We start from the raw sequence: 25,787 nt of genomic DNA on the forward strand, positions 1-25,787 counted from the left end.
TACAACGCGCTCGTTGGCTGCAAAATGCATATCTGCAGTCGCCTTTCAGTCTCAGAGAAGGCTGCCAGGTGAGTCCTCAGAGTCACCATAGGCAGTAACTGGCTCGCAGTGAGGGCAGTAGCCGTCAGCGAGTGCGAGAGCTGCGTGATCCTCAGGCTCTTTTAGTGCAATGAGAGTGTGTGTCGCGGCGGCGAGCACACACACATACACAAAACACAGTGGCAGAGAAAGGATATAACGCCGGATAGCGCAGCAGGAAAGCGATGAAGGCGGCGTGGCCGGCGACTTCAGTGACTCCTCCCGCTGAAAGTGCCTTTTCAGACAGTGCGGCTTCTTCTCTGGATCCAGCGATGCGTGTGCTTCGCTTGAAGGATGAAAAAATCAGATATTAGAATTAGCATCAGTTACTTCACGGTAGATAAACAGAAAAACATAAATGCTTAAAATGTGTCGGTTAGTATCAAAACAAACAAAGTAACTGATATGATTTTGGCAGATTAGCTCCTCCCACACTAGAGTGATGCACCGCACCCTGTAATCACATCACCAGTGAAGCTCCTCCCACAGCAATTCACCAATAAAAGCTGGAATATTCCCATCACCTACTGTACAAGTGAAGCCGAGCGGCAAAGCATCAGGAAGAGCTGAAATCTGTAAAAACTGAGTTTATTAAACAGGACATTGAGAACACCTCTCGTGTTCCAGAACCCTACAGAATGAAACACACTGAAGATCCTGAAGAACAAAGAGGTTGGTGTTTATTCTTCATTCATTCATGATGCTGGAGAACATTCATGTTAGAAAGATTCAAACACTTCACATTTAGATGAACAGAAATGGGACTTTTGTTGTTTTTATCAATAAACCATAAACACCAAACTCTATCAAGTAAATGAACTTTCCAGAATGGCTGAGAGGCTTGTAAGAATAACTTAAGCAAATTCTGACTAAAGTTACTGATAAAGTTGTATTGTTTTCTCATAAACCATCAAAGCTATTCATGGTATATTCTTCTTACAGTAACTTAAGAGGGTTGATGAATGCGGTCAGCATTGGAGAAGTACAGTAGCTAAAGCTGTGGTCGCTCTAGACTTTGAGCATGTGATGTTTCTACAGACACTGTAAAGTTAAACAAGAAAGCAGGGAAATACACTTGAGCTTGTGTTTCAGTGTCCCACATTCACATGCGTATAAATGGAAGTCAATGAAACTGTTGCAAATTCAGATGTAAAGGCCAGAGAGACTGGATTTGTCCTTTATTGAGAACGAGCAGTGATTAGAGATGGAGACAAAGCACCCACAGTAAACAGCCAACATCACCTGATCTCATTTTCTCATGGCTTTTTTGCTGCAACAAACGTGTTTTATAAACACATAATTATTAGCCTGGCAAGCCAGACCTACATCAAGATGTTAGGTCTGGAAACTCACCATAGTCACGGCTCAATCCGAGGGGCGGGATAAACGGCTGTCTTTCAAATTCCCTCTGCACGCAATAGGACAGCGCTTCAACCAACCAGAGCGTTTTCCCAACAGCGGAGCTTAGTTGATAGATTCAACTTTTGCCATATCTGGCCGGCAAAACGACGAACACATCTTCCTTTTTTTAAGAATGACTTAAGTGCCGTTCTTTGCTCTTTTCTCAAAGAAAAACTTAACTCCAAGTCCTCCAGAGTCGGACCAAAGCCGATTCGAAAGACCGTTGTTCTCCATCAGCAGCCGCCATTCTTTGTTTTCAAGTAGCAGCAGCCAGGTAACCGTCGCAACTCTGTCGTGTATGTTAAGCCCGCCCCCGCCTACTCTATACACAACGTGATTGGCCTGACCCAATCTGGGTTTTTGCAGCGAGAAGGTTTATTGAGAGTTGCTAAACTACCCTGGCTGCGAAATACATTTTGCTGCCGCTAGGGTGCGTGTAGATTTCTAGGCTACATAATTATAGCAGCCAGAGAAAATATTATATTAAAGAGTCAAGGGTCAAGAGTCCAACTAAAGCAAACGCTAACCACCATCATGGTGACTTTAAAATACAACTATTGATTTCATTAAAACGGAAATGAAATAAAGTCAGTCTGGTTAGTAATAAGTGAAGCTGGTAATGCTGTTTGTGGAGTTGTTTAATCCTCCTCTGCTGAGATCTTCACAGATTTAATGTCTTCTTTTCTCTTCAGTTGATTTCATCTAAGACTGTGGCTGAAGTCAGTTGTAGTTCTTGTGTTTCTCTTTCCTTCAGTGATTCTGCTTGTTAACAGCAGGTGTTCATAATTAATGCTCAATCATCAGTTAATTATCTCATTAACTTCAACACCGCTTTAACTCTGTAGTGTGCACACATATGAACACTGAGCAGTGTTAATTTAACATGGGTGTTTTTCTGTGTACTATTACATAAATCTTGTTTCATTTACATATGACTGACAAATATAAATCACATTCAGTTTATTAATACAATTACATAAATCTTATCCGTTTCATTTATGTATGACTTAAAAATATGAATCACATTCAGGAGTATTGATTGGTTTATGTTACAACTATGTAATCCAAATGCATGGAAATTTTACATGCAATTCAAATACATAAATCTTATGTTTAGACACAATTTTTTTTTGAGTGTGAAATCACATCTTCAAACTCATTCTGAAGAAAGGCCATTTAACTGTGATCAGTGTGGTAAAAAAATTCGTTATGCGTCAGTCCTGAAGAAACACCTGAAGGTTCACTCAAAGGAGAAGATTAATTCGTAATATTAATAATAATAATACATTTTATTTAAAGGCGCCTATCATGGCACTCAAGGACACCTTACAAAATTCATAAAAAAGACATTAAACAATCAAACCAGTACAGCAATAAACATTAAATCACATAAAAGCCTGCCAAAACAGATACGGTTAAAGACGAGATTTAAAAAATGAGAGACTAGAACTGTTGCGAACTTAACGGCTAATAACTTTGTTCCCCAAGCCCAATAGAGATCCCCTTCTATTAGAAAATTGGCGCCCGATTTCCTTATTGAATACCGATTATAAAATGATTGCCTTAGTTTTAGCAAAGAGGCTAAAACTGATTCTTAATAATATAGATGAGTGCCAATCAGGTTTTATGCATCAGAGACATATTTCTAATAATATACGCTTGATTTTTGACTTGTCGGATTATTCAGATCTTATTTCTACTGATAGCTTTATCCTCTTTCTTGACTATTATAAAGCCTTTGAGTTAACCCTTCCTTTTACAGTCCCCTAATTACTAGGTAATTACCTGTTAAATATATAGTAAGTTATAGTTGGTTATTGGTAATTACCACAGACTTCCCTAATGAATATTCATGAGTCTTCCCCTACCATCCTGGGAAAAAAATATCGCATCCCGGGGATGTGCCAAGCTGTGGCCCCACCTCGCCAGACTATTTAAATTTTCTGAACAAGTTAATGATAGTTTTCGCTTCAAGTGTTTGCTGTGTTTACCAATGTAAGCACTGTGGCAATGCAATATTTAGAAAATGTACTCTTGTACTCTTGATACTCAAGTACTTTTAAAAACAAGTACTTTAGTACTTTTACTTAAGTAGACATCTGACTGTAGTACTTTTACTTGTACTTGAGTAAAATTTAGCAAGGGGTATCTGTACTTTTACTCAAGTAATGTAGCTGTGTACTCTGTCCGCCTCTGGTAATTTATTTAATTATTCTGATTTTGTTTCAGGATACCAATTCCCAGTATCTAGTAAAGAATTTAATATATGTAGCGGCACGAGGATGGGACAGAATGATTTTAAGCATAAATGATCTCTGCTAACGACTACGCCACCCTGGAATCTTGCCAGGGACAATAAAATATAGTTTGTTATTTAAGGAAACACAGGTTCGTCCACAGTAAGGCGGCAGGAGACGTGGGTACAAAAATATAAATTTGTTTTATTAAAGATAATCAATATAAAATGCACAAACATCAACAGCACTCAACGTGGACAATTTTGTGGTTCCACGAGCACACATGGAGCGACCTGAGTCAGCAGGACAGGAGCCGAGGCAGAGCAGTGGATAAGGGCACATAAGGCCTCCACAACAAGTCACCTTTTCCGTACACCTGTGCATATACACTCACACCAGTACACACACTCACACCACTCAGCACACCACACTCGTGAGGGAGACCACCACCAACAATCCGCCCCTGCTTTGTGCACTCAGCTCCTGGAACAGAAATGTCACTGTTGAAACACACTCAGAATTGTCACTGTTGAAACACACTCAGAATTGTCACTGTTGAAACACACTCAGAATTGTTACTGTTGAAACACACTCAGAATTGTCACTCCAAGAGACAGAAATTGGAGTAGAGATGTTCAGTTTCACGTTAAACATATTACAAAATTCTGAGTCAAAATACAAAATAAAAACTAATACAAATGAAAAGAAAACTTCCCTGGTGTCACAAGACACAGAGACAACCCCGAAATAAAGGGCTCACATGGAGGCACACACACTAAAATAAACAAAGGACAGTGGTTTCAGTCCTTTGTCCACAGCGGATCAAAGCAACAGCAGAGCAGCAAAGCAGCAGAGCAGCAGAGCAGCAGAGCAGCAGAGCAGCAGCGCCTCCAAAAGTAGTCCCACGCAGTCAACCGCACAGAAACTAATCGGTGGTGCAGATGCGACCCATTGGTCCGTACTACATCTTTTAGGTGCGATCTCTGGGGACTAACTCAGTCAGGCAGACAACATGCATGTGGGCTCATCCCATCTATCAGGTGAACAGCGTGTGCGTCGGCAATAACTAAGCATTCCGGACATGAAGTATAAACAACCATACTCTGACCATCAAGAGTACAACCTCAGCCGAATGCCAGCCGCGAAAGCTTGCATGTCGCCCTGGAAATAAGCTAATGTTAGCTACAATATGCCATTGATCGGCCAGCTCACAACACCCAACATACCTGAATGACGACACGGGAAGGGGCGGTGCCTCATGGCACCATACACTCTAACCAGCTTTTTTATATGCGCTACTACAGCTCACTGATAGGACGAGCTCAAATGAATTAATCAGCCACCTGCAGGCAGGATATATCTCATTAGACCTGCCACATATAGTTTTCAAGGTCATCTCTTTGGAAATTTGTTTAGAAATAATAATAGTGCTACAGTGACTTCTGTTTATCCCCCTAGCCCTGAATCCACTGTGGTTGGTTCTATTTGTTATTCAATGCATAAATCCAACTATAAAATCAGGTCATTATTTTTGGACCCTGTTACTTCAGTTCCTTCCTCCATTTCTTATTGGAATAACCTTTTTGATGATATTAAATGGTCATATGTTTGGTCACTTCCTCAGAAATTCTTTCTAACAAATAAAGTTAAAGAAATATCCTATAAAATTATTCAAAGATTTTATCCAGTTAAATACTTTTGAAAGAAGTTTAGAAGTGATATTGATACTTCCTGCTCTTTTTGTGAAGCCTCTTCTGAAACTGTTGTTCATTTGTTTTGGGAATGTCTTTCTGGAATAATATTGATGCTCTGATTGTCCAAAAGGTTTTTTGTAACTTTTCTTTATCATATAGACACATTCTTTTGGGGTTTTATGTTAAAGACAAGAATCTAATTAATGCAAGTATATAATATCCATAAATGTAAATATATGAAAAGTAAACCCCACGTTAGCTTTTTCAAAGAAGAATTGAAGATGTATTTAAATACAATTTCATCTTCTGTTAACAAGAAAGCAATGAAAACATCTAGAATTTGTGCCGTTTAATATTCTCCCTTAATATGTTTTTCTTTTTTGTGCCCTCTTCTTTTCTTTTTTTCTTCTCTTCTCCCTTTTTCTTTTTTAAGACTGTTGAATAGATTTAAATTTCTTTCACATTTCCTCTTTTAATGTATACTGAATCATTATTTCTCTTTTGGTTTGAAAGATTTTTTTTTTTTTTGTATGTATCGACTTGTTCTGTTTGTTAAAATTGCAATAAAAAAAAAGAACTGTTGCGAACTTCTACACGAAGAGAGTTCCATAAATGGGGAGCAGCTTAGCCAAAAGCTTGTGACCCCATAGAAGTTGTCCAAGTGCGTGGCAGAACAAGTGTAAGTGCAGAAGCGGATCTTAGAGTGCGGGAAGGAGTGTGTATATGAAGAAGATCTTGAAGATATGAAGGAGCCAAATTGTTAAGTGCTTTGTAAGTTAAAAGTAAAATTTTAAAATTTACACAGAATTTAACTGGGAGCCAATGCAACTTCTGTAAAACAGGAGAAATGTGTTCCAAAGTGGAAGTTTTGGTAATGACTCGAGCTGCAGCATTTTGTACTAACTGTAATTTATGAAGAGATTTGGAACGATTTATATTGCGAATATGGAAGAATGCAGAACGGGTAACTCTATTAATGTAAGATTCAAATGACAGAGTTGTGTCAAGAATGACACCCAAGCTTTTGACCTGATTCGATAGAGGAACAGAACAGTCATCTATTACCATAGTAGAACTATTCGACTTACTTATTGTATTTTTTGAACCAACAAGAATAATTTCTGTTTTACTGCTGTTCAATTTTAGAAAATTACTTGAAAACCAATTTTTTTATTCACTTAAGCACTCACCAAGAGCAGAAGAGGGAAACTTTGAAGAAGGTTTAGAAGACAGGTAAAGTTGGGTGTCGTCGGCATAACAATGAAAATGGATATCATATTTCCTAAAAATGCTGCCAATAGGTAAAAGATAAATAATAAACAGAAGAGGTCCTAAAACAGAGCCCTGGGGAACACCAGTGACAACATAAGTGGGTTTTGATTTAAACTGTTTAAGTTGTACAAATTGAATGTGATCTGTGAGATAAGAACGAAACCAGCTTAAAACTAAAACTCTTTGTGTCTGTCCCAGGTTTCTTAAGAATAGGTGTTATAACAGCAGTTTTAAGTGCAGTAGGGACAGTACCAGTTAGAAGTGATGTATGCATAATATCAGTGATTAAAGAGGAAAGAAATGATAAACCAGCTTTAACCAAGTGAGTCGGTAATGGATCCAGTTGACGTGACAGATTTAGATTATTGTACAATGGAACAAATGTCCTCAACTGTTGGAATTTTAAAAGCAGAAAATGAAAATAAGGGAGATGGCGCAAAGCTAGAATGAGTTATGTTACAATCAGGGTTTGGTAAAACCAATTGCTGGTGGATGTGTTCAATTTTCTTATTAAAAAAGAGCATAAATGCTTCACACAATTCTGTAGAGTTTATATGCCAGTTAGAACATTCAGGTGGCTTTAAAATAGTGTTAACCACAGAGAATAGAGATTTTTGGTTTCCTACACCAGATCCAATTAAACCTGCATAATAATTTGATTTCGCTGTGGAAAGTGCAGTCTTATAAACTTGCATGTGATCAGCATACAAATCTTTATGAACTACAAGTCCAGTCTTGGAATACAAGCATTGACAAACGAAACATTCCTGGTTTTCAATGGGGCACAAGTGTCGAGGATCATTTGAAGATTGTCGTTGTAATGCTGGATTGAATCATCAAGGTTCCATGAATGGTCTTTGTAGGGAAGTGTGGACAAACATTCCCCAAGTGTTGAGGGATCAATGTTCTTAATATTACAAAATGTGATTGTACGACTCAAATTAGGCTTAAACACAGATAAAGAGACATTGAAAGACACCAGCAAGTGGCCTGACAGTGATAAGGAATCACACCTGAACAGCAGACCAAATCAAGAGTATGACCTTTTGAATGAGTTGGGACATTGATACATTGCTGTAGTCCAAAACTATCTAGGCATGATAAAAACTCTCTAGAACATGAATTTTCTGTATTATCCACATGGATATTAAAATCACAAACCAAAACCACCTTTGGAGACAATGAATAAAGAGAAGTTAAAAATGTTGAAAATTCCTGTTGGAATACAGAATTGGCCTTCAGAGGCCTGTATACATTGGGACATTTATGTCCGTACTCAACTACTATACTGTAAATACTGTTATATTTCTTTAAATGATCTTGTTTATTTATTATACTAAGTGCCTTTTTATTTATTATTTTATTATGGTATGTGTGCTGCTTTCCTGTTTTTTATGGTTGCTGACCTCTGTGAGCTACCAAACAAATTTCGTTGTATAACTACAATGACAATACAGTTTCTCTCTTCTCTATTCAATAGCAATTATAGTTGGTACAAATCCATTGATTTGCAAAGCAACAGATTCAAAGGAAGTATAATCAGTTTCAGGAAGAGTTGTAACTTTTAATTTTGCAACAGTGCGTGGTTTACAGATAAAAGCATATCCAGGAGGAACAGAGTGGTTCAATGGTAAAAGTCATTACTTCTTTGCCAAGTCTCAGTAAGACAAAGAAAGTCGAACTTATGATCAAGCAGCAAATCATTCACGAAAGGACCTTTATCATAGATTTATTGAATATTTCATAGTCCAAATGAAAGATCGTTCTTACTGTTGATAGAGGTAATCGTCTTTGTTGGCTTGACTAAGACACTGTGATCAATAGTCCGAACATGTTTCCTTGGAGGACGAGGGTTCGTAGACCAAATGCACTGCAAAAAGAGATGTGTTAAAAATGACACATCATGTGACGTGTAGACTTTTAACACATGTGGTGAGTGTGTTCAGGGACTACACATGTTGTGTCAAATGTAACACAATAAATCTGTAAGTCATTTTAACACACAAATTATGTCATTTAAAAAAAAAAGTGAAAGGGCCAGATGCAAAAATATTAACCATTTAATCAATAGTCGAGTACAGAATGCATACGCACACAAAGTACAAGACAATGTTTCAAGATCAATGACTGGACAGAATCACTGTACTGGACATTATTCAGTTATTCACGCTTCAACCCCTGATTGATAATGCTGCTTTTGACAAAAGTTCATGAAGAGATAACAGTTAATAGAGTTTGTACTTTGAATTTAATTAAAATGTAACAACTGACAAAATATTGTATATAAATAACTTGTATTTCCACTGGCCTGTTTGTTTGAGAACATAGCAAACACTGCATACCATTCACAGTGATGGTGAGTGTCGGCGCTCAAAATGATGAGTTGAAAACAACACAACCTCTAAAAAGAGATGTTAAAAATGACACATGTTGTGTCAGTTTTAACACATGTAGTGTGTGTGCTCAGGGACAACACATGTTGTGTAGATTTTAACACATGTAGCGTGTGTGCTCAGGGACAACACATGTTGTGTCAGTTTTAACACATGTAGTGTGTGTGCACAGGGACAACACATGTTGTGTAGATTTTAACACATGTAGTGTGTGTGCACAGGGACAACACATGTTGTGTAGATTTTAACACATGTAGTGTGTGTGCTCAGGGACAACACATGTTGTGTAGATTTTAACACATGTAGTGTGTGTGCTCAGGGACAACACATGTTGTGTAGATTTTAACACATGTAGTGTGTGTGCTCAGGGACAACACATGTTGTGTAGATTTTAACACATGTTGTGTAGATTTTAACACATGTAGTGTGTGTGCTCAGGGACAACACATGTTGTGTCAGTTTTAACACATGTAGTGTGTGTGCACAGGGACAACACATGTTGTGTAGATTTTAACACATGTAGTGTGTGTGCACAGGGACAACACATGTTGTGTAGATTTTAACACATGTAGTGTGTGTGCTCAGGGACAACACATGTTGTGTAGATTTTAACACATGTAGTGTGTGTGCTCAGGGACAACACATGTTGTGTAGATTTTAACACATGTAGTGTGTGTGCTCAGGGACAACACATGTTGTGTAGATTTTAACACATGTTGTGTAGATTTTAACACATGTAGTGTGTGTGCTCAGGGACAACACATGTTGTGTCAGTTTTAACACATGTAGTGTGTGTGCTCAGGGACAACACATGTTGTGTCAGTTTTAACACATGTAGTGTGTGTGCTCAGGGACAACACATGTTGTGTAGATTTTAACACATGTAGTGTGTGTGCTCAGGGACAACACATGTTGTGTCAGTTTTAACACATGTAGTGTGTGTGCTCAGGGACAACACATGTTGTGTAGATTTTAACACATGTAGTGTGTGTGCTCAGGGACAACACATGTTGTGTAGATTTTAACACATGTAGTGTGTGTGCTCAGGGACAACACATGTTGTGTAGATTTTAACACATGTAGTGTGTGTGCTCAGGGACAACACATGTTGTGTAGATTTTAACACATGTAGTGTGTGTGCTCAGGGACAACACATGTTGTGTAGATTTCAACACATGTAGTGTGTGTGCTCAGGGACAACACATGTTGTGTCAGTTTTAACACATGTAGTGTGTGTGCTCAGGGACAACACATGTTGTGTAGATTTTAACACATGTAGTGTGTGTGCTCAGGGACAACACATGTTGTGTAGATTTTAACACATGTTGTGTAGATTTTAACACATGTAGTGTGTGTGCTCAGGGACAACACATGTTGTGTCAGTTTTAACACATGTAGTGTGTGTGCTCAGGGACAACACATGTTGTGTAGATTTTAACACATGTAGTGTGTGTGCTCAGGGACAACACATGTTGTGTAGATTTTAACACATGTTGTGTAGATTTTAACACATGTAGTGTGTGTGCTCAGGGACAACATGTTGTGTCAGTTTTAACACATGTAGTGTGTGTGCTCAGGGACAACACATGTTGTGTCAGTTTTAACACATGTAGTGTGTGTGCTCAGGGACAACACATGTTGTGTCAGTTTTAACACATGTAGTGTGTGTGCTCAGGGACAACACATGTTGTGTAGATTTTAACACATGTAGTGTGTGTGCTCAGGGACAACACATGTTGTGTAGATTTTAACACATGTAGTGTGTGTGCTCAGGGACAACACATGTTGTGTAGATTTTAACACATGTAGTGTGTGTGCTCAGGGACAACACATGTTGTGTAGATTTTAACACATGTAGTGTGTGTGCTCAGGGACAACACATGTTGTGTAGATTTTAACACATGTTGTGTAGATTTTAACACATGTAGTGTGTGTGCTCAGGGACAACACATGTTGTGTCAGTTTTAACACATGTAGTGTGTGTGCTCAGGGACAACACATGTTGTGTCAGTTTTAACACATGTAGTGTGTGTGCTCAGGGACAACACATGTTGTGTCAGTTTTAACACATGTAGTGTGTGTGCTCAGGGACAACACATGTTGTGTAGATTTTAACACATGTAGTGTGTGTGCTCAGGGACAACACATGTTGTGTAGATTTTAACACATGTAGTGTGTGTGCTCAGGGACAACACATGTTGTGTAGATTTTAACACATGTAGTGTGTGTGCTCAGGGACAACACATGTTGTGTAGATTTTAACACATGTAGTGTGTGTGCTCAGGGACAACACATGTTGTGTAGATTTCAACACATGTAGTGTGTGTGCTCAGGGACAACACATGTTGTGTCAGTTTTAACACATGTAGTGTGTGTGCTCAGGGACAACACATGTTGTGTAGATTTTAACACATGTAGTGTGTGTGCTCAGGGACAACACATGTTGTGTAGATTTTAACACATGTAGTGTGTGTGCTCAGGGACAACACCCCAGCCAACACACCCATGTGGGGCCCAAACGGGCTGCAAATGGGCTGATATCCGGGGCCCACCTGGGCTACCAAACTGGGAACCCAGCTAATTTTGGCCGCGGTTTCCGTGGTGGCCCCAAATGTGTTAGCCCAGATAGGTTGATGATGGGCTCTTGATGGGCTCCATATCGGGCCCATATGGGTAAACTAGGTAGCACCCATTTAGGGCCTACAGGAGTCTGCACACATGGGTTGATGATGGGCTCCATATCGGGGGCCCACCTGGGCTACCCAACTGGGAACCCAGCTAATTTTGGCCGCGGTTTCCGTGGTGGCCCCACATGTGTTAGCCCAGATAGGTTGATGATGGGCTCTTGATGGGCTCCATATCGGGCCCATATGGGTAAACTAGGTAGCACCCATTTAGGGCCTACAGGAGTCTGCACACATGGGTTGATTATGGGCTCCATATCGGGCCCATATGGGTAACCTAGGTAGCACCCATTTAGGGCCTACAGGAGTCTGCACACATGGGTTGATGATGGGCTCTTGATGGGCTCCATATCGGGCCCATATGGGTAACCTAGGTAGCACCCATTTAGGGCCTACAGGAGTCTGCACACATGGGTTGATGATGGGCTCCATATCGGGCCCATATGGGTAACCTAGGTAGCACCCATTTAGGGCCTACAGGAGTCTTCACACATGGGTTGATGATGGGATCTTGATGGGCTCCATATCGGGCCCATATGGGTAACCTAGGTAGCACCCATTTAGGGCCTACAGGAGTCTGCACACATGGGTTGATGATGGGCTCTTGATGGGCTCCATATCGGGCCCACATGGGTAACCTAGGTAGCACCCATTTAGGGCCTACAGGAGTCTGCACACATGGGTTGATGATGGGCTCTTGATGGGCTCCATATCGGGCCCATATGGGTAACCTAGGTAGCACCCATTTAGGGCCTACAGGAGTCTGCACACATGGGTTGATGATGGGCTCTTGATGGGCTCCATATCAGGCCCATATGGGTAACCTAGGTAGCACCCATTTAGGGCCTACAGGAGTCTGCACACATGGGTTGATGATGGGCTCTTGATGGGCTCCATATCAGGCCCACATGGGTAACCTAGGTAGCACCCATTTAGGGCCTACAGGAGTCTGCACACATGGGTTGATGATGGGCTCTTGATGGGCTCCATATCGGGCCCATATAGGTAACCTAGGTAGCACCCATTTAGGGCCTACAGGAGTCTGCACACATGGGTTGATGATGGGCTCTTGATGGGCTCCATATCGGGCCCATATGGGTAACCTAGGTAGCACCCATTTAGGGCCTACAGGAGTCTGCACACATGGGTTGATGATGGGCTCTTGATGGGCTCCATATCGGGCCCATATGGGTAACCTAGGTAGCACCCATTTAGGGCCTACAGGAGTCTGCACACATGGGTTGATGATGGGCTCTTGATGGGCTCCATATCGGGCCCACATGGGTAACCTAGGTAACACCCATTTAGGGCCTACAGGAGTCTGCACACATGGGTTGATGATGGGCTCTTGATGGGCTCCATATCGGGCCCACATGGGTAACCTAGGTAGCACCCATTTAGGGCCTACAGGAGTCTGCACACATGGGTTGATGATGGGACCCAGATAGGTCATATCTAGGGCTCTTATGGGCGACAACGGGTATATATATATGTGCTACCATATTTGTCTTTTTGAGTTACCTTATTTTACAGTAAACCCCTAAATACAAACAAATGTAATCAATGAACAGAAACCATTACTTCATGCTTTACTTTATTAATAGAATATTTATTAACATATTATGTGTATTAACAGACAAGTATCAAAAGTAAAAGCTTTTGACAAACTTTATATTTCACAAACAAAACAAAAGTGCAAAAGTGCAGTTTTTCAGTCCTCTGTCAGAAAACTATATTTCACAAACAAAAACAAAAGTGCAGTTTTTCAGTCCTCTGTCAGAAAATTCTATATTACAAAAACAAAAGTGCAGAATCTCAGTCCTCTGTTGTCGCTCTCCCAACGGCCCTTTGAAAAGAGAAAATAAATAAATCAACCATTTTTCAACTTTTGCAATTCCTTTTCACAGTTCAAACAGATGCGTCAGGTTAGTCTTTGGCTATTTGCCGATACCGATATCAATCTGATATTTTTATTTTATTCTTGAACTAATACTAATAACAATAAAATATATAGAAGCACTTTGCTTACTAGCCACCTAAAAACATCTCACTCAAATGGTGAACAAATACTTCTCCAATATAGTCCACAACAAGAGTTGATAATTAAAGACTGCAACCTTTTATTCAGAAGAACTTAAGATGAGTTTGGTAATTGTTTCTGAATGATTTTAACATTTATTTGCTATATTTCAGATCAATATACTTGTTTTCCTTAAAATTTGAATTAACTTTAACTTTATTCCAATGCAATATGATGAATGATGGGACCACAGTATACTGTTTAAATAGGGTTGGATAAATATTTTTTGCTTTTAAACAGTGTGTGTGATTTTGGTTGGGTGACAGTTGTAGGTTAGCCTACAGTTTGACAAGAGTTTATAGTTTGACAAAAGCACAATGTTGTGTTTACACAAATATAAGTAGGCTAAACACTTTTTTACAGTTTTAATGATAATGACTTTTACCCATCTTGCTCTCCACCACGTGCCCTCGCTGTACGGTTTCCTCCCCTGTCCCTGGCACCAATTAGCCACTTTGACACTGCCTTTTCAGCATCTCTTCTATTAATCTGGTTTGTAAGGGCATTTTTTTTCAAGCTTCCTGTAAAATAGATAAAGAGCATTAGAGTGAGATTAAATTCCTTATTTGAGCCCTTGCAACTAAGCAGAAATCTCCACCATGTTAATTTTCAGGTAATACAATAATGGTATTGGTCGGATATAATATTCTGTCATACACGACATTTTTGCTGCAAAAGTTTATTAAACAAACAAACAAACAAGGAACTGGTTCTGTACCTGTACCTGAAAACTAGTTAATTTAATTTAAATTTGTAACTTTTGTCCAATTGTATTTACCTATGCTTGTAACTAGTGTATTTTTACTTATTTTATTTGTAGTACCTCACTTGTATTTAATAATGATTACCTTTATTATTTATTATAAACCATGAGTTGTGATTGCTACACCACTAATTAACAGTTACTTCTCACTGAATTGGCAGTATACCTGGTCCATATTGTCATAATTAAGGGTATTCTCTATCCAGGTATGGACAATTATTTGCATACAATCAAATTGATTTATGAAGAACTCAACTCTACAAAATAACCTTTGTTTGCACATTAATATGTTTAAACAGCGAGTAAACATACCATATACAACCTCAAACAGTTTGAGCCCCCGAAACTCTCGCTTTCCATGGCGTCCAAAAAAATTGTACTCCCTTGATAGGGAGTGGTCTAAAAGGAAGGCCATCATTCTTCTGGTGGCTTCATCCAATGTTCTTCCTCCGATTTCTGCCACCACGCCAACCTAAAGAAAAATAAGATTATCATAATGGGAATTAATTACGATTATCATCGGAAGTAGTAATCTATTTGCATAGTGTATCGAGTCCCTAAATACAACTCTGTTTTTCATAATTCCCAGGGAACACTCCCATAATACATGGAGTTGCCTCTCTAACAGATGTTTTATACTTGTACTTGAGTTATTAGCAAAAAAGCTACAGTACTGTGCAAACGTCTTATGCCACCATTATTGTATGGTATAATGACCATATGCTAATTGTGGTAAGTATTTAGTGTGGCCTCCCCTTACACTTGAGCAATTGATGGGATCATGAATAAGGAAAAGTACAGACAGGTTTCAATTTATAATGCCATTCCTTCTGGAAAGTGCCATATTGGGAATGTTTTTATTTTTTCAGCATGATAACGATTCCAAGTACACTGCTAATAAGGTGAAATCATATTTGAAGAGAAAAACAGCTTACCTGAATTTATAGAGGCAGTATGGGGTCAACTAGACAGGAAAAATTAAATATGGCCTAAATCTAAAGGTGAACTCTGGGAAGTGCAGTAAGCAGCCGAGGTAAAATAAATATGCCAGACGATTACTTCAGAAAACTTAAGGACAGTCCCCCCAAAAGAGGTGTGAGATGTGCTCAGTGCAAAGAGAGATTACAAAAAATACTGACTTTTGCCTGAAGAAGCCTTTTTGTTATTATTTTGTGTACATATTTCCTGTACTTTCTGTACATATTTCCTATACTTTCTTCATCTTAATAAAGAAACCGAAAAATAAATTTGGGTGGTAATTAAAACTTTGCTAAAACAACTAAGCTTGTGGTGGCCTAAGACTTTTGTATAGTACTGTATGTGCAAAAACATTAACGATCAGCCCAGTAAATTTGCTAAATGGTCATATTAGAACATACCACTTGTTTGAGGAAGGTGGGGTCTGCCAATTTTTGCTCCATTTCAGCAACATCCGAGACTGTCCTCAGGGGGAACACAATATCTGCTGGAAGTGCTGTAACTGCACTTGCATCCCGTTGTGTGAGGAGTGACTGTATCATCCTCCCATGAACCCTTTGCGTCTCCTTTATTTCCTCCAGGACGGTTAGGAGACGTGCAAACATGGCATCTCTAAATGCAGGACTGGCACCTTGCAGAACTCTACAGGGGCGGTCTGGTGTAACAGCTGTTAAAGGTGTTGAAGGTGGAGAGGGCTGAATAAGTGCACGGGTCCTGTCCAAGTGGGTATCCTCCGGTTGGAGGTTCTCTGGCACTGGGGGAGGTAAATGCTGATCTCTAAATGCAGAACTGGCATCTTGCAGAACTCTACTGAGGCGTTTTGGAGCAACGGTCATTAAAGGAATTGAAGGTGGTTGAATAAATGGACGGGTCATGAGTGAGTGGGGAGCCTGCGGTTGGAGGTTCTCTGGAACTGGTGGAGGTAAAGGCACACTGGATGGATGATCATGCCCAGCACCACCGAGTTCCTCATCAGAGCTTGACAGACACACTGGCCTAGAAATGCACACAATTTCAAATTAGAGCTGTATATGTGCAAGGTAGGATAATTAATAATTATTATTAATATTAATTATGGACATTCAACATTACAGTGTAATTGTAAAATATCAATTTCTACTTTCTACTAAATTTAAAACAACTTAAAATAATCTTCACATAAAAACCCATTATAATAAATGTCATATTTACCTGTAGCCTAGCCTTCCTGTCTAATAGGAAATATAGATAAATAGAATAAACACTTTACAGTCTTAACTGCATAATTTATCAATTAAATTTAGATTAATCCTTATTAAAGCTAACATTTTCTGTTACCTTTGTTTTTTATATTAACATTTATGACAGACATCACAGCAACTTAATTACTAGGCTGCTGTCACTTTAAGATCTGCCGCACATGATGCAGATCTGACACATCTCATTTCCTCACAACTCTTTACAGTCATTTAACGTTATTTAACTTAAAGGGATAGTTCACCCAAAAATGAAAATTGTGCCATCATATACTCACCCTCATGTTGTTTCAAACCTGTATGAATTTCTTTCTTCTGCTGAACACAAAAGAAATATATTTTGAAGAATGTCGGTAATCAGACAGTTGATGGACCCCATCGACTTCCATAGTAGGGAAAAGCAATACTATGGAAGTCGATGGGGTCCATCAACTGTCTGATTACCGACATTCTTCAAAATATATTTCTTTTGTGTTCAGCAGAAGAAAGAAATTCATACAGGTTTGAAACAACATGAGGGTGAGTATATGATGGCACAATTTTCATTTTTGGGTGAACTATCCCTTTAAGACATCTCTTATAGTAATATTTGACAAATGGACAGGAGTCTTTTAGTGCACACGGTTCATGTGTGTGTCACATTGACAAGGCATTCTTTATTTGTCTTGTGGTACTTAAACGGCTTAAAAGAACGAACACTTTTCAAGAATAATTGTTACTTTTAAAATCTATGTATGCAATAAATATAGTCTTACTTTCTTTTGCGCTTCCCTTTTCCCATCCGCCTTCCAGAATCTGACTCCGTCTGTAAGTCTGAGGTCGCCTCGGCCTTTAAAAGTTTTTCTGTGGCGTGGGCATAGTTTTCTGTAGGTGATAGACATTTACCAATAAATATTATTAACTACTATTTCAGAAGCACACCTTACTTATGTTATTAGATACATGCATATTATTATTACTAGTCACCATTAAAAAAAGCCACATTACCTGCTTTTCCCAGGACGCGCACTTTGAACTGGGGCCAAGTAGGGTTCGGAGGAATTTCATCTTTTACTGCCTTGCTTATGTTGAGTCGTCCTGGTGGCCAGTAACATGTATCTTCCTCTGGTCCAGTAAACCACTTGCAGGGTAATATTGCCACACCTCCACCATCCAAAAAATCCACAACCGCAAATGGTAGCATGCTGGAAAAATGCAAAAGAGGCTAATGCAGCTGTGGGAATGCCACAAACCCAGATTTATATGGCAAGAGCACTATTTTTCTTTTTAATTCCTCAACCGACACCACATGCAAGTCTTTGGATAGGTTTGAAACGAAGTGAATTCCAAGGCATGCCGAGTCAATTGGGTAGCTGAAAAAAGATTCATAGTTTTTAAAGAAGTGGCAGAGAACTTTGACAGTTTTGGAAGAAGAAAGCAAAATATTTCTCACAATGAGAATCCTTCCCCCTAAGGAAAAACAGTTATCGCCTTTACAGCAAGAAATGAATGTCTGTCCATCATTGTACTGCCTGTACTGCTGGCATGTTCCAAGTTCAACAGCCACTGGTCCGGAGAAATGGAGCTGTTTGAGAGGAGAGGAAATTTTTATTTTCTTCTGTTTTGCCACTCTTTGCTTTTCATGGATGCGCCTGACAATTTGCTGCACAGGATTTTGAGGCCTCCGTACAATCTTTTTAAGTTTACCTAAATATGTTTCGAATGGGAAACAGGAAACGCTATCCAAAGGACCAAAGTTCCGTGCATCTTGGGCAATGTGTATCAAAGAATGTATGTTGTATCCAACAAATTCAAGGCCATAAATAATGCCAAAATCTTGTACAAAAATCTTCAAAATATCTTCAGCATAGTCACAGTTTTCAGTGCACAAATCAGGGCTAAGAAGAATTCTTATTGATACAGACAAAAGTAGAAAGTTTCTATACATTGTATTGGGTATATTTTTAAGTAGGACAACAGGACCAGTGTAAAGTAAAAATTGTCTCAATTCAGTTGCTTTCCACATACTAATTTCTAGAAGAGACCTTGGTTTCCTAGCAAAATTCCTCGGTAAATACTGCCTGAGAGAAGCCATGAATGCAGAAATTGTAGTGAGATTTTTAACAGACTGTCTGCATTTCAGAGGCCCTTTTAACCAAAGGTAAATCAACTGGCGCATCACCCCCAAACACACAAGGTGCATATAATCAAGCACAAAACTTGAAACTAACCCCACACTTAACTCAGACAGGGGTGAAACTCCTCCTTGGTGCTCTTCATAACCCATTTCCTTAAATGTCTGATCAGTCCTTAGCTCTGCAGACAACTCAGGAAAATACATTCTCCTATTTATATGGACACCTTTTTGAGTGCAGCGCTCACATGCATAATACCCGTTGTGACCCTTCACACATTTGAGGAACGCACGTGCTGGAGCATCACATATGAATGCATCAGGAGCAGCAACTGTGAAATGCACATCATTATACTGAATACCCTCCTGTACAACAACTTTAACATCTTCAATAAATTCATTTAAATACTCTTGCACATTTGATGGTTTTGTCACACCGGAGTATAACCCAATCACAAAAACATTTGAATTTGGGATCTCCTTAATCCTACCCAAAATAGGCCACAAACTTACATTGTTGCTGCGGAATAAAGGTAGACCATCAATATTAACTCTAAGCGTGAGAGTGTCTGTCAGATCTCTCAGATCAAAATCTAAAGATGCCAATTCTGCCAGAACTGAATTCTTAATTCCAAAATGATAGTATGACCCTCCTGCAACATTTTTTGTGTCACACTTGCGGTCTGTGGACATTAGGGTTCTAGCATCCAATGGCACATTAAGCCCTATTTGTCCAAGAATTTTCAGAAGAGCAGACAATGCACTTTGAGAGATATTGTATTCTGCAGCCCACTCTGCAAGACCATTTGTGTCATCAAGTGTGTCTGAAGCCGCATGTTCTGAATCAGAACATTCAGAGTCCAGGTCAAAGTCACTGGTATTGTCAGCCATCCCGATTTCAAAACCATCATAAAATATGTCATTGTCCAAAGCATCATAAAAAATGTCAGCGGGATATTCATTTTCTACATTCTCTGTTACATCCTCGACACAATCATGATAAACAGAATCCTCCAATGGTTCATTAGAGGCTGATTCCAAATTAAAATGCAGTTGTTCAAATTCATTCTGTTGTGAAACAAGACGAAAATGTTCTGCAACTTTTGCAGCCATTTTCCTTCTCTTTGTTCTCTGAGATTGCTCCATTATTTCTGTAAGATAAAAAAAGCTTATCACTTTCAAACAGTTAAAAATTCTAATTGAGGCAAAATCATTTGTATAATCATAATAATTATTTGTTTGGTTTGTAATAACACCCTAATACAAACTGATTTACATAAGGCAGAAACACCTGTTACATAATAAATATACCACATCTTAAGGAAAACAGACAAATCACATTGTTGTAACATGTTATGTAGGCTATTGTTGAAAGTACAACAGCCTTATGTTTTTTGTACTTCTCAAATCGTATCTGTCCCATGCTGTACAGCTTACTTACACTAGCTTCTCTGTTACCCAAAAGCCATAATTGACATTGTTGTAATCTTCCTGTATTGTGAGCACACAGTGCCAGAAATTGTATACAGTTCACTGTTAAAAAGCATTGAATAATAATAATTCATATAGATAGATTTGTACTTGTTTTGAGAAAATACCCTTTTATATCATATATGCCCCCTTTTTCTATTCTAATTCTAATTATTGGTAACATTTTACGTTAAGGGTACATGAATTATCATGAATTCATGTATAAATTCATGCATGAATTATGCATTCATTCATGCATTACTATCTCTTGAATCATCAGGAACTAACATGAGATCTACGTTTTTCATTTACAACTTCATGGATAAACAACACCTTAATTAAAACATTAACTAAGATGAGTACATCATCATGAAATATGATTTATTACGCATGATCATGATTCTTTCTTTGTTTACACATATGCCACCACATTGTTCATCAGTGTTTCAAAGGACCTACTCAGCATTTTAGTTGAGGGGCCACACACATGATGAAGTCATTGAAACTAAAATGAAACTTCCCCTCAACTAAAATGCTGAGTAGGGGCAATTCCACGCAAAACTGTCACATCCATAACGCCAACTAAATACAATGTCAATTGTGCTGGCGTTATGGATGTGACAGTTTTGCGTGGAATTGCCCGTAGGTCCTTTGAAACACTGATGAACAATATGGTGGCATATGTGTAAACAAAGAAAAAATCATGATCATGCATAATAAATCATATTTCATAATGATGTACTCATCTTAGTTAATGTTTTAATTAGGTGTTGTTCATCCAAAACCAGAAATATGGCGCGATCTGGGGGAATTCGAAATTCTAAAGTGACAAGAAGCTTACATCGTGTTTTGAAAACAATGTATTTTACTTAACATTTATATTGTGAAATGTAACTTTCTTACCTTGACTTAGCCTTGACTACGAAGACAGCGAGAATCTTCCAAATCTCCTCCCGAAAATTACAGCAGAGAAAGAGTGAGACTGAGAGCGTGAATGGTGGTGTCGCGGGCGCGAAAAGGGCGAGGGGGATGTCTATGGGGGGATGGGAAGTGCTGAATGAAATCTCGCGAGATCCATCCTGCAAAAGGTTTTTTTTTTTTTTTTTTTTTTTTTTTATCTGTGTGGCTACGTTCACACTGCAGGGCTTAATGCTCAATTCCGATTTTCTGAAAAAAATCGTTTTTTTTGCAAGGCCGTTCACATTTCCAATTAAATTGGACCTTTTGTGATCTCCTGTGTGAACGTGAAATGACCCAGAAGTGACCCGCATGCGCAGAAGAGTACTCAACGGTCAACGACGTCACTTGTTGTTTGCGGAAGTAGCTAAACCTAACTGTGATTCTCTCACTCACACACACACACACACACACACACACACACGAGCGCACGCAGCGACCGTTACACAAGAGTCAGACAGCAGCCGCTGACCTACCTAATATCAGATTCAGCACAAATAAAGTTAACATAACGTATATTGGCCGTGGGCTTTTTTTTATTGTTTTTTTTTTTTTATTAACGGGCTCGTCGAGGTCGACCCGTTCGGCAGATTTACCTCAGCTCGACGAATATGCAGTCCGTTTTCAAACCGACGACTTCTTCAATGCAGAATTATGGCGTTTTTCGCGTATCAATGGCTACGTTCACACTGCAGGCTGAAACGACCCAATTCCGATTTTTTTGCCCCTATGCGACCTGTATCTGATCTTTTCATGACAGTCTGAACGACACAGATCTTTTCAAATGCGACCCAGGCCACTTGGGTATGTGGTCCCAAATCCGATACATATCCGATCTTTTGAAATGCGACTTCAGTCTGAACGGCCAGGTCGCATGTATCCGACCCGCACGTCATTGATACGCGAAAAACGCCATAATTCTGCATTGAAGTAGTCGTCGGTTTGAAAACGGACTGCATATTCGTCGAGCTGAGGTAAATCTGCCGAACGGGTCGACCTCGACGAGCCCGTTAATTAAAAAAAAAAAAAAAAAAAAAAAGCCCACGGCCAATATACGTTATGTTAACTTTATTTGTGCTGAATCTGATATTAGGTAGGTCAGCGGCTGCTGTCTGACTCTTGTGTAACGGTCGCTGCGTGCGCTCGTGTGTGTGTGTGTGTGTGAGAGTGAGAGAATCACAGTTAGGTTTAGCTACTTCCGCAAACAACAAGTGACGTCGTTGACCGTTGAGTACTCTTCTGCGCATGCGGGTCACTTCTGGGTCATTTCACGTTCACACAGGAGATCACAAAAGGTCGCATTTAATTGGAAATGTGAACGGCCTTGCAAAAAAATCGAATTTTTTCAAAAAATCGGAATTGAGCATTAAGCCCTGCAGTGTGAACGTAGCCAATGACGTGCGGGTCGGATACATGCGACCTGGCCGTTCAGACTGAAGTCGCATTTCAAAAGATCGGATATGTATCGGATTTGGGACCACATACCCAAGGCTACGTTCACACTGCAGGCTGAAACGACCCAATTCCGATTTTTTTGCCCCTATGCGACCTGTATCTGATCTTTTCATGACAGTCTGAACGACACAGATCCGATCTTTTCAAATGCGACCCAGGCCACTTGGGTATGTGGTCCTAAATCCGATACATATCCGATCTTTTGAAATGCGACTTCAGTCTGAACGGCCAGGTCGCATGTATCCGACCCGCACGTCATTGAAACGCAAAAAACATCATAATTCTGCATTGAAGTAGTCGTCGGTTTGAAAACGGACTGCATATTCGTCGAGCTGAGGTAAATCTGCCGAACGGGTCGACCTCGACGAGCCCGTTAATAAAAAAAAAAAAAAGAAGCCCACGGCCATTATAAATACGTTATGTTAACTTATTTGTGCTGAATCTGATATTAGATAGGTCAGCGGCTGCTGTCTGGCTCTTGTATAACGGTCGCTGCGCGCGCTCGTGTGTGTGTATGTGAGAGAGAATCACAGTTAACTTAGTTAAAGTTTAGCTACTTCCGCAAATAACAGGTGACGTCGTTGTCCGTTGAGTACTCTTCTGCGCATGCGGGTCACTTCTGGGTCATTTCACGTTCACACAGGAGATCACAAAAGGTCGCATTTAATTGGAAATGTGAACGGCCTTGCAAAAAAATCGAATTTTTTCAAAAAATCGGAATTGAGCATTAAGCCCTGCAGTGTGAACGTAGCCCAAGTGGCCTGGGTCGCATTTGAAAAGATCGGATCTGTGTCGTTCAGACTGTCATGAAAAGATCAGATACAGGTCGCATAGGGGCAAAAAAATCGGAATTGGGTCGTTTCAGCCTGCAGTGTGAACGTAGTGCCTAACCCTTGTGTGGTGTTCATATTTTTGTTACTCAGCCAGTGTTCGAGGGTATTTTTGGGTTTTTAATTCAACACAATCAAAAATGTTATGTTAAAATACTCAACAGATGTTTACTTCATCCCAATTACAAGCAATATAAACAGCATATGGTTGATATTTTCTCTTTACCTTTGTTAGATCACATTTAAGAATTGCAACCTTGTGTGGGAATGGCAGGAGTAGACACACAAAACTCACTCTTGCACTCTTTCACACTTACACACAATCGCTCTCTCACACGCACACACACACCCACCCACAACACACACAAACCCCCCCCCCCCACACACACACACACACACACTCACACACTCACTTATGTGGTGTACGGTCACTCTCCATAGGTATAATGGTTTTTCTAATGTACAAACTGTATAATCTATCCCCCTGGCCTACACTAACCCTACCCCTAAACCTACTAATCACAGAAAACTTTTGGCATGTTTTGAATTTCAAAAAACACCATTTAGTTTGTTTTAGTATGAGGACACAGATGTCGTCATATGTTTACTTTGTAATACCCATGTCATTATACACATTTGTGTCCTCATAAACCATATACAAGAACATACACACACTAACAGCAGGCCCTGACAGGAGGAGGACAGAGTAAAGGTACACAGAACCTTCTATTTCCACACTTTTATTAGCCCTGGGTCCAGTGGACCCGAACATCCTGTGTGTAATATAAATGTGTAGGGGGGGTGTACAGTGTGTGGTCATTGAAAATGTGTTCTGATATATATTCCTCACAGAAAATGAGCCAAGGCCAATGAGTCTCAGTTTGAAAAAATAATTAATTGTATCATTTTTCTTTTGATACAAAATGAAAACGGGTCCAACAGACCCAAACACCATAAGGGTTAAGTGTCTGTACCTGTAGGTGTATTTTTGTAACTGTTTAAATTATATTGTGAGTAAAATGTGCATACTTTTTTATAAAAAAAAAGTATTTTTTAGGGGCGGTAGTGGCTCAGTGGTTCATGTAGATTGTCTACAAACCGGAAGGTTGGTGGTTCAATCCCCGGTTCCACCTGACCAAGTGTTGAGGTGTCCTTGAGCAAGACACCTAACCCCAGCTGCTCCCGACGAGCTGGATCGCCTTGCATGGCTGACACCGCCGTTGGTGTATGAATGAGTGGGTGAAAGTGAGGCAATATTGTAAAGCGCTTTGGTGGCCATTGGGTCTATGAAAGCGCTATATAAATGCAGTCCATACTTTTGACTGCACCACTATGACAGTATCTGCAGGGTCTTGATCCTTTTAATTGGCAGAAAATTGGTTAAAATGGCAATTGTGCTGGCATTTGTATAGATAAAACTTATTTCAAAGGTGCATACGTGTGTACTATATATATATATATATAGTACACACGTATGCACCTTTGAAATAAGTTTCACTTTATATATATATATATATATATATATATATATATATATAAAAAACTTTGGGTTTGACTGTTTGCACTTCCTCTGTAAAATGAATTAGTCCTCAAGTGTAGCCCATTTTCAACCCATGCACTCATTTCCCATTAGTGAACCACCTAGGCCCCACAAAGGGAGCCCAACTGGGTTTGCCCATGTTGGACTTACTCAGTTGACCCAAGTGGGCCCCAGATAAGATGCCCATGTCCATCTGTACCCCTGTAGCCCATTTGTAACCCATATGGGCCCCAGATAAGAAGACCCTTTTGATCCCATGTCCATCTGTACCCCTGTAGCCCATTTGTAACCCATATGGGCCCCAAATAAGAAGCCCCTTTTGAGCCCATGTCCATCTGTACCCCTGTAGCCCATTTGTAACCCATATGGGCCCCAGATAAGAAGCCCCTTTTGAGCCCATGTCCACTCTGTACCCCTGTAGCCCATTTGTAACCCATATGGGCCCCAGATAAGAAGCCCCTTTAGATCCCATGTCCATCTGTACCCCTGTAGCCCATTTGTAACCCATATGGGCCCCAGATAAGAAGCCCCTTTTGAGCCCATGTCCATCTGTACCCCTGTAGCCCATTTGTAACACATATGGGCCCCAGATAAGAAGCCCCTTTAG

The 25,787-nt window shown here is 39.7% G+C and overlaps 2 protein-coding genes across 2 annotated transcripts in view; one reads left to right on the plus strand and one right to left on the minus strand.

The window, feature by feature from the left end:
• Positions 1-702: 702 nt before the first annotated feature.
• Positions 703-25,787, plus strand: part of LOC307159676 (uncharacterized protein) — a 54,729-nt gene continuing 29,644 nt past the window's right edge. Inside the window, exon 1 of the mRNA XM_079873175.1 lies at positions 703-750. Within this exon, the coding sequence (XP_079729301.1) occupies positions 717-750 (34 nt within the window). The 5' untranslated portion in view covers positions 703-716. The remainder of the gene's footprint in view (positions 751-25,787) is intronic.
• Positions 13,575-17,998, minus strand: LOC307166425 (uncharacterized protein; the record flags this gene model as incomplete). Its single annotated transcript, XM_079884782.1, has 6 exons — positions 13,575-13,605; positions 14,225-14,360; positions 14,915-15,074; positions 15,982-16,576; positions 17,571-17,679; positions 17,803-17,998. 6 exons carry the CDS (start codon positions 17,996-17,998, stop codon positions 13,575-13,577), a joined length of 1,227 nt encoding a protein of 408 aa, XP_079740908.1.

This window comes from Squalius cephalus (genome assembly GCF_949319135.1).
Source record: "Squalius cephalus genome assembly, chromosome: 1".
Lineage (NCBI taxonomy): Eukaryota > Metazoa > Chordata > Actinopteri > Cypriniformes > Leuciscidae > Squalius > Squalius cephalus.